General features: G+C 37.3%; 1 protein-coding gene across 1 annotated transcript in view; it reads right to left on the bottom strand.

Moving 5' to 3' along the window:
* Positions 1-2021: 2021 nt before the first annotated feature.
* The window catches only part of elapor2a (endosome-lysosome associated apoptosis and autophagy regulator family member 2a), a 28634-nt gene continuing 20026 nt past the window's right edge, over positions 2022-10629 (bottom strand). The window contains exons 11-22 of the mRNA XM_059335116.1: positions 10450-10540; positions 10253-10355; positions 10034-10171; positions 6286-6549; positions 5666-5839; positions 5383-5569; positions 4444-4540; positions 4251-4352; positions 4021-4147; positions 3498-3676; positions 2820-2988; positions 2022-2719 (exon numbers count right to left, since the gene is read on the bottom strand). Of these exons, the coding sequence (XP_059191099.1) occupies positions 2651-2719; positions 2820-2988; positions 3498-3676; positions 4021-4147; positions 4251-4352; positions 4444-4540; positions 5383-5569; positions 5666-5839; positions 6286-6549; positions 10034-10171; positions 10253-10355; positions 10450-10540 (1700 nt within the window). The 3' untranslated portion in view covers positions 2022-2650. The remainder of the gene's footprint in view (positions 2720-2819; positions 2989-3497; positions 3677-4020; positions 4148-4250; positions 4353-4443; positions 4541-5382; positions 5570-5665; positions 5840-6285; positions 6550-10033; positions 10172-10252; positions 10356-10449; positions 10541-10629) is intronic.

Below are 10629 nucleotides of genomic sequence, written 5' to 3'. Positions count from 1 at the left end.
CACTCGCCTCACAAAAGACTGAAAGACATAAACAAACAAATAAAAGAAACAAAAGGTCTAAAAAAGAAATAAAGACGCAGTTTGGTTGACGTCTGTCAGTCATTTTCTATCCTCAGGTTGTTTATTTGGTTCATGAAAATGCTGCAAACTCCATCACACTGCCTACAGTTCCTACTTTTGCAGAACTACATGTTGACTCTTTTCTTGCAGCCAGGCTATGGTTGCCCTCTGGTGGCAGGCTTGGGTCATTGCACAAATAACATTCATACGTGCTGTATGCAGCCAGGAATTTTCATCCCTGTCCAACTATGAGGTAACATGCATGTTTAATTGATGGATGAGGTGTCAGATCCCTTACCTCAATAGAAAAAATACCCCATTACAAGTAAAAGGTCTGAATTTAAAATCCTACCTAAAGGAATACTCCACCCCCAATATGACCATTCGTATATCAATTACTCACCCTGTGTTACACTGAATTTGTAGAGAAAAAATCTTTTTTCTCATATGCATCCACGGTGAACAAAGGATTTAAAAACTGTGTAAATTATTGGTGAATTAAAGTAAATGGAGGCCGAATTTAACAACAACAAAAATACATACAGGTGGAGTAAAACAGTAATAGTAGTAAAAAGTATAAAAAATCTGCTAAAACTATTTACTTGCTCTGAAGAAAAATATGAAATATTTTATTTATTATATATGATATTATACTATTGTACTTTATTGAGAAATTTTATTATTTTATGGACTTCTCTAATAGTAGCTTTTTAGTAGAATATTGTATACTTTTATCTCTTTGGACCTCAAACAGTTATATAAATGAAACCACCTGAAAGTTTACAAAGGAAATCACTCTTTAGTAGAAACATGTGCAAGAAAGGTTGTGAAACACTGGTTTTAATGTTTAATAATGTAATTTATAAGATTTTCTCTTATTTTAGTATAATTGCATTCTATTCTGAAAAGTTAGCAGTAACTTTAGCCATCAGATAATTGTAGTGGGGATGAAGTATAAAGTATCAATGAATGTATTCAAGTAAAAAATGGTTTGTAAGTACATAACCTGAGTAAATGTACTTTATATTCAGCTGCTATTGGCCAGTAGCAGCTCAGTTAACACTGAAAAGGGCCTTTTTTCCCCCTCTGTTTTGCTCTGCCCTCTACAGGAGAACCCACTGGAGACCAGCAGAGAACTGAGAAATGTGAGGTGTTGTTTTAAGACTATTTCAAACCACCACTGTGGCTCCAAGACCTCACATTTGTCAGTTATCTCTCTCATATATATATATATATATATATATATATATATATATATGAAATAAAAAAGGCATATCCAATTTCCTCAGTCAGATTTAAGATAAGCTGGAGCCATGGTGTGACAAGATAATTACAGATACTCAAAAATGCTTAGATGTTGAGTTTTTTTTCCCATAGGCTCATCTTCTAAACTTAAAGTGCAGGTGGGTTAGACACATCTCATCGCAAATAGTTAAAATGCTGATTATACAATGGTAACAACTGTGTCAAAATGATAACATTTTTTCTACTTAAATTATATAACTATATGTAATGACAAGAAGTTCTGCAGTCTTTGTAATATAATGCATTAATTGTGTATCTGCTTTGTGATTTGTATAGTGATCTCCATTACAAATCCCCATTGTTGTCAAGATGATCTGATATGTGAATACTTATAAGTAAAGGACTAAAAGGAAACCCTGTCTGTTTATGAATAAATGTAGTATACAGTACAATAGTGGCTATATGACTCTGTAGCTCAAATTGCCATTAGTTGCCTGCATTTTCAGGACTGAGTGAATTTCTTTAGTTCCAGCCAAAAGCCCAAATTATGAGCTAAGGTTTCAAGTCTTACATTCAAAATTATTCAGCAATTTATTGATTTTTTAAAAATACATTTTTCACCCACAAAGCCACTTCAGACCTGTCTGCTCTAAGACCTTCAGAGGATTTCACAAAAAAAAAGTAGTTGACAAGGGAATCAATCAAAATGGGTCAGCTTATACATAAATACATCATAATTTATTTGACATACATAAACAGTCAACACAACAACCTCTTCTGCGTAATATGACATCAGTTGTTCCGCAGAACGCTTCTCCTCATTGCAACAACTTCAACTAATCAAAAGAACAAACAGATGAGAAGATAGAGGCTTTATATGGCCAGAATACAGCAGTCTGTGGGAGATGGACACACACTCACCATTGGTGATACTGATGACAAATTACACCATGGCTGTCTAAAGAAACATCACACAGACTGAAATGAATATGAACGAAACAGAACATCAATCGAATAGGTCCTTGTCTTACCCTGAGCTCTTCTAACAGCCTTTCTGACATCAGTTTGAATCAGAATATAAACAGGAAGTGTCTATCTCACTCCCCTGCTTCACAGTACTATACTTCGAGTTGGACGGCTCTGTCGTACCGAGCTTTAAGGCCACCATTATCATTTTACTTCTCTGAACCTGGCTCTAGGCGCATGAAGAGTGTGTGTGTGTATATATGTGTGTATGTACACACAGTTCCAGGTACCAGAGCTCCTAAACGGGGTGGTTGGTTAAAGGGGTCATTCAGTGCAAAGTCTCTTGAGGATCATCTGCCCCCCTCACTTTACCACCTCTCTAGCTCCATACCAATGCTTTGGAGTGAGAGGAGTTTAGCTGCACATGTTCGTAGTGCTCTCCGTTTCCCTGAAATCAAAAAACAAACACATTTCTCAATAACTTCAAAAGACTTTTACCCTAGTGAGATTTTCTTCCTGTTAAAGTACAAGGATGCTGTGACTCTCACCTTGGATGCTATGGCTTTAAGTTTTCCAAGTAGAGAAGGTTTTGTATACACAATTTCATCCTCCATGTCCCCCTCGTTCTCTCCTTCCATCACAGCACAGCTGTCAGCTCCTGGCATCTCACACTCCTTATTGGCAGACATCACCAGCCGGGAGTACTTGTACTCCAGCCTAGCAAAGACACAAGCGACAGAATCAATACTGCGGGAAAAAAAACCTAATGTTGTCCTCATGAATATTGACTAAAACTGTGATGTGACAAGGAAACAGTGGCAGGAGGGATGGGATCAAACAAGGAGAGTTTGGAGGACGGGGTAGGATAAGAAAAAAAGCTTGGGGGGGGAAAGGGATAGAGAAAGAAAGGAGAAGTTATGTGAGAGAGGAAGAAAGAAAAGACAAAAGGAAAGAAGGAAAAAATGGGACAGGAAGAAAGGAACGAAGCAGAAAGAGTCAAGTGAATCTTATTTATATAGCTCAATATGATAAGCCTCAGAGGACTTGACAATCTGTACACTAAACAACCCTCACTTCAGATAAAGAAAAACTTCCTGAAAAATGCCTTTAAAAGAGAAAAAAGAGAGGAGTGAGGAAGAGAGAGAATATAGAAAGAAAATACATGAAACAAATACACAAAGAGACAGAAAGAAAAAAGTGTGCAGGATGAAAAAGGGGAATCGTACCTTTTGTTCTTTTTCCAGAAGTAGCAAGTGAGGGAGACAAGCAGAACTGCAGAAAAGGCCCCTAGCCCTGCACCGAGCCGTATCCAGAACTCCATACCCTCACATGGCAACGTTTTCTTCTCAGGCAAGGTCACACCTCCCATACACAGCTTTGGTTCAGTCCACACATACAGCAGGTCCTGAGAGACAACATGCACACATATAGCTTTAAATAAGCCATTGAATATTGTAAATACACATTCCCCTGACATACAGTGCAGCCTGTTAGTATTTGGAGACTTGAAATGGAGTGGCTTTACATTTAAAGTGAAACAAAGACTGTTGAAATGCTGACTTTCAGCTTTAAGGGTGTTTGCATCCATTTTGCCTGGGGGTATAATCCTTAAAATAGGCTCTAAATTCTACAGTCAATGGGATGTGGGTGTAAACAGCCTCAAATTAAAGATGTCAGCAGTATGTTTCATTCCAAATCCAATGTGCTTTTCTACAAATCTGTACCAGTACTTATGCAATCCACACACACCTGGTGTCCTCCTTTGCACGCTCCCTCTATTTGATGGTAGTCTCTCTCTGTGCATGTAGGACAAGCTCCGGAGCTCTCCCACAAGAAATGAAAGGTGCAGCCGTCGCATGTTCCTGCAGGGCACTGACTGTAAGAGCAAAACACAAGGTGTCACTTCCACATCACAGATAAGGGTTACATGTGATGATATTGGACAGGGAATGGGAGAAACAGTGACAGAGATGTAGTACCTGGGAACTGAGAGCTCTCCTTTAGTGCTCTTCTCTGGGTTGCAGCGAAGTGTCACCACTGCGCTCCGACCAGACTCACAAGACGAGGTCGCCTCCAAGGACCTTATCGACGGAAAACACAGAGAGAAAGACAGAACCTTAGAGCACTGCTTTTTTTTTGACATAGAAAATATATCTGAAATAACAGAGGTACCTGTAGTAGAAGTTGACATCAGGGACTTTCTTGGAGGTTTGGGGGTACAGCTCTGGTCTCGCCCTTATTCCATCAAGTGAAATATCAACGGTTGCTCCTGATAATATCAACAGAGGAAGATTAATTTAATTTGCGGGTGTATAATAGTGTTTTATTCTCTCTCTAAACATGAAATTGAAAGACCCACATGGTCATACATTTTCTTGACATTATATCTTTATCTTTTAGAGCACTTACAGTAGGGCTGCTCCATTATGGCAAAAATCATCATTTTGATCAATATTGAAATCACAATTATTTAATACGATTAATCAACGACTTTTGAACCATCATGCATTTTTCTAAACTTGGAAAAAAGTGGAGTTACTTGAACTTTAAATAGAATTAAATGAAAAACAGAAGAAAAAAAATAATGTAAAAAAAAAAAAAAAAAGTAAAATTAATAATATATATATGTATTCACATTTCAATAAACTATATAAAGATACAAATGCATTCAAGGACAATACATTAGATACGTTGTAGTGCATCTACAAAACCTACTGAAAATACATGAAAACAATAAAAATAAAAAAAATAGTTTAGACCAAAATAAATTAGATCAGCCATGTTTTTGTGCACTGGCACAGCCTACTGGAAAAAAAAAAACATACTCAGCATTTTGGTAAACTAGATTTAACATACTTTAGTCACTAGCTCAGCAAAAATGGTCAAAAGTGCACCACTGTTGGGAGAGGTATGCTGCATTTATAAGATAAGACAGAAGCAGGGTATCATTGCAAAACAGAACATTAATCTTTTTATTTTGATTATCGTGTTTTCATAATTGTTGTCAGCTAAAATTGTAATTGAAAATATCATTTCCTAAATGAAAACAGTATAAAACGTGCCTAAAGCACCTCCCTGCAACACCACTGTCTGCATCTCATGCTCACTAACCAAGGAATGTGTCAGCCAGGTTAATGGACTGGGAGGCGAGCGCTGTGTGGAAGCCCCGTCCGGTAGCTGGGATTATTGTTGATTGACAGATGAAAGTCTTGACAGCGTTGGCTCCTTCACCCTTCTCTCTCTGGGAGTCGGTGATGGAAAGGTCTGTTACATTGTCCGTGCATACTGCTAGGTGATCCTTAAATAAAGGAGAGCAAATATCAAGGGCAATGCATTCGTATGCGCAAACTTTTGATTGTATTTTCTCTGTATGTGTGTTTTCATCTCTATGAACCTTTCCTCCACACAGGCTGATATTGAAGTGATGGAAGTACTTGGTTCCTTTGGATGTAAAGCTTGGCCCATTCATCAGTGATCCTACAGACCCAAGGAGGCTAAAGTCATATGTCAGGGTGACATTGCCCTCTGTGTGGGTGAAGTGACAGTCACTGTAACATAAACTGTGGTCCTGTAGAAAAAATAAATAAATACAGCTTTGCAGTTTAAACAATTTAATAATAAACAAATGGGTAACGCTTTATAATAAGGTCCTTAATAACCATTAATTAACAAGTAATAAGGCATTGTTCTCGCTTTAGATCTGGTAGTTGCAAAAAGCATAGTTAACTTATAGTTAACTTATCATAGATGAGCAATAAAGTATATTTTAATATCAATAAGCAAACAAAATAAGATTAATAAAGGCATGGCAAAGACATAATGGGTGGGTCATGGGTGTTTGTAATGCCATTATTAACACTTATATAAGCTTATAAACACACAATAATGTTAATAAGCATCTTGTAAGGACTTACAAGGGCCTTATTACTTGTTAATTAATGGTTATTACAAGGACCTTAATATAAAGCGTTACCAACAAATGATAATTGATTCCTTTCCCCATCACTAACAAACCTTGTCGCTCTTGCTGGCTGGTCCACAGGGTTTGCAGGCGTCTGGGCCCGGCGTGGCATGAGGGACGAGGTACGTGTTACGTGGACACTCTGTGCACTGGCTAGTGTGCTCATCGATGTAGTGTCCAGGTGGGCACGGCACACAGGTAGAGCTGGAGGGTTGGGTGCTGAGGGCACAAGCCCGACACCCAGAGGACACCCCGTCGACAGCGTTACTTACTGAGATGGAGAAGATTCGTGCTACGTCGTTGCCATACCGGCGTGCCTGAGAGAGAGAAAGGTGCAGAATTAACAATCAGATTCAGTAGGCTCTTCTTATTGCTCCAATCTATGCCTCCTCTCCTCCTGCTTGTGACTCAGAAAAATTGATCTCAGTGTGCCATCTTAAAGGTGTGTCAGATGGCCCTTGTAATTTCTCTATTGCCAGCATGCCTTCTTGAAGTGTGTGTGAATTCCTAAAATGCATCTCAAGGACAGAGGAGCAAGGAAGGAGGAGGCTTGCTTGGGGTGATAATGCACAGGTGTTTCCTTTGGGGAAATCTTTCAACCCCCATAATGTAAAAAAAGGCTTATGCACACATAGGGCCCTAGGGGTGCCCTCTGAGTGTTGTTTTTTAAATAACATGAATAAATAGGGATGTAAAAAAACGGCGCTACAAAAACTCCACGATATTTTACCGTACCCGTTGTTGTCTTACTTTCTTCTGTAGAGGAAGGTCTGGTGGCGAGACTATTTTCCTACTACTCTTCTGGATTAAAATGAGGTGTTTTTGGTTTTGTGGTTCTTACAACCCCTATAGTGTGGGCTGTTTGTCATGCCACAGTTCTGAAACCTGCTATTCTAGTCTAGATATAAAGTTTATTGTGACTTTGCTACTACTGTGTGGGCTAACAAAATAATAATGATAATAATAATAATAAAGTAATTTCAGCATTCCGGGGATATAAACTGTAGGTTATCTGTGTTTGAAATATTACCATCTGTATTTAACCCATTTAAGCCGGGAAAGCATTGCCGCATTTCTACCATTAAGGCCGGGACAGCGGATATGTCGTTTTGTAGTATTCGCATATATATATATATATATATATATATATACACACACTACTGGTCAAAAGTTTTAGAACACCCCAATTTTTCCAGTTTTTTATTGAAATTCAAGCAGTTCTGCCAGAGGTAAATAAAAAAAGGTAAGCTTAACCAAAACTGAAAAATAATGTACATTTCAGAATTATACAAGTAGGCCTTTTTCAGGGAACAAGAAATGGGTTAACAACTTAACTCTATGGAGTCTTGGGCTATTTTGTCCATTTTTTAATTCTTTTCATGTCTTTGTAAGTCATTTTGTGTCTTTTTTGGTCATTTTGTGTCTTTTTTTGGTCATTTTGTGTCTTTTTGTAGTCCTTTAGTCCAACGTAAAATGTGATTTTGAATCTTTTTTTACTTTCAAAACATTATCATGCTCAATGAAGAATTTTAAATGTTGCAAATGTGCATTCATTTCAGAGTACACTGAGACATTAAACTGCATAATTTTCAATTAAATTCTGGAAAAGTTGGTGTGTTCTAAAACTTTTGACCGGTAGTGTGTGTATATATATAACTATATATATATGAGCGGAGGGAGCTCAGAAGTAAGTGAAGGAAGCGATCTTGATGAAAACAGCGCCGATGATTTTATTGCTGATCCGTACTTTGAACTCTCGGAACCAATCGACCGGGATTTATGGATCATAAATCTGGTCATCTGGAGATAATAATAATATTATTAATAATATATTAATATTAATAATAATAATAATTGATTGTGATGATGATATAAAAAATCATGACTGTTTATGTCTTACATTACTTTATGCATCGTTGATTGATAATTATTATTAATTATCATAATAATTATTATTATTACAGTAGGTTAATGAGAACTATGTCTATTTCTTCCAATGGTCATATCATGTGTGCATCTTGCTCATGGGCATCTATTAGTATTATTCATAGGGTTTTTATTCAGTCAAATGTAACATTTGCTGAGTTTGTTGATTTTTTTTAAAAACTTTATTGAAGGTTTGGACAAATAAACTCAACTTCAGATGAAAGCCATGGATATAAGCTCTCAAATACTTTTTGAATTTCATTTCTATCTGCTACAGAGGCTGAAAAATCTTCTGTTGAATTTCCAGAAAAACTTCAGGTTTTAGGGGGTTATTTCAAAATCGGCCATAGGTTTTCCAGGCATTCTTTCCAGGCGTTTTAGGCCTTAATGGCTTAAACTTGATTCATGTTGATTATGCCTGCAGCACAATGCCAAAAAAAGAAAAGATACAGAAAAGGAAGGAGAAGGAGCGCCAGGAAGCAGCTAAGACCTCTTAAGCATGGCTAAAACCAAGTACTAGCACCAAAATTCAAGAAAGAACACAGGCCCCCAGAAGGTTACTTCTTTAAGGCCCCCAGAAGGTTAGGCTACTGTTTTAAGGAAGGAAGGACTGATTTTCACATTAAGTTTTTTCCATTAGGCTATTTATTTTTATATTTTTTTTCAAAGTTCATGTTTCACTGTTGAATGTTCAATATTAAAGTGCTTATTGTCAAATATAAATAGCCTAATAATAAACCAGTGTTTTATTGCTTTGCATGTCTTCCAAGCCTATGATAATGTGAATGAACTCATGTTGACAATAACTTGTTGACACAAAATAAATGGCAATTGCATATCACTTTCACCTACACAGGATACATAGCTAAGTAGTTAGCTTTCTATCAGTACTTTTTAAATTTTACATTAATTTCCATATTGTGTAAAGGACCGGGAAAAAAATTTGGGGCGCACATACTGCCCTTTTCTGACTTTGAGCCCCTGCCCCTCTATAATCATGTGCACGTCCCTGCTACCCATCATATTAATTGATTCTGGTTCCGGATCACGGATGTCTGTTTCCTTGTGTGCCTTCCTAGCCTCCTTCCCTCGCATCTCAGGTGAGAGGGACTAAGGTATCAAGGATGTACAAACCAAGGAATTATAATAGGGGAGTGTGTTATCTTCCAAAGAGGTTTATACAAAAACAAAACTTTTTCCCCCCAGTGACTCTAAAACAAACCCCTACACGAGTTGATCGCATCATACAATATTAGTACTATACACAAGTTGTAGTTCTGCCCTCACTTGAAATGCTCACATTCCTGCAATACGGGTGTGTTAAAAAAGCAAGTTAATGATTCAAGCTTTACCTAAGTTAGCACAGAGATAACGTAGACTGTTTGATTTGTGGTTTGGTTTAAACACTAACACCACGATAGACACCCAACAGAAGGGAGTGTTAGGTGTACCAAGTGTGGAGTGCATCTACAAGACTAAAGGCTGTCCTAGTTGTGGTCTGAACACACTGAATTTAATGTGAAAAATAGTCAGGAAGTTTTTTCAGAAGTGTCTTGTTTCTGGATATAAGAGAATGAATATGAAGATATTATTATAAATATTATTGTCAATATTTAAAAAAAAATATTTTGAGGGATAAAGTCATTATTTTAGTTTTTATTTTATTTTCAGATACAGATATTTTTTTCATCTCAAGGTTTTTTTTCTTTTTTTTTTTTTTTTTCCATTTTTCATTTTTGGCAGAAACTGGCTTCCACAGTGGTCTTACCTCCACAGTTAGATATGCAGATATATACAGTATGTAGATATGTAGATATGCACAATGAACCATTGTTATTTTTATTATTATCAACATCATTATGAACTCATACTTACATCTGATGGTTGGTTAGTCCTCTGGAAAGCCCATGTGTAGGAAACTGAGGCATTCTTTGTCATGACATGTGTGTAGGTCTGTCTTGTTTTAGTTTTCTCCCATGACTCCACCACCGTAGTGCTCTTCCTGTTTACATCCTAAGAAACACACACTTTATTGACATCACATATATAACAATGTGCATGTAGCAGCAAACATTTGTCGAGAGCTTTCCTCACCATCATAAAGTAGAGCTCACAGTCAGCTGTGCACACAGTTTCAAATTCAAATGTGATGCGACCAAATTCCGTCCCTGAATGGCTTGACATGGATGTAGGGAGCCTGGTGGCAGATACACACGAAAACAAGGGGAATTAGTCACAGCAGAAACAGACAGCAGAGTGACGGAGACTGAAAACCACATCACTGTACTTACTTGAAGCCAGGAACATGGATGTTGAGGATGAGGTAATCATTATCTGAGCTTCCTGCTCCACTCTGGATATGATCACCTGCCACCTCCCAGCCTAAAGGACAGAACAAATCCACACCGCTCAACCATTTAAAGATATTTATACATTTAGATAACATTGACTTGTTCAACTTTTGACAATCA

The sequence above is a fragment of the Centropristis striata genome, chromosome 6 (genome assembly GCF_030273125.1).
Source record: "Centropristis striata isolate RG_2023a ecotype Rhode Island chromosome 6, C.striata_1.0, whole genome shotgun sequence".
NCBI classification, from domain to species: Eukaryota; Metazoa; Chordata; class Actinopteri; order Perciformes; family Serranidae; genus Centropristis; species Centropristis striata.
This window is presented reverse-complemented; position numbering and strand designations above follow the sequence as displayed.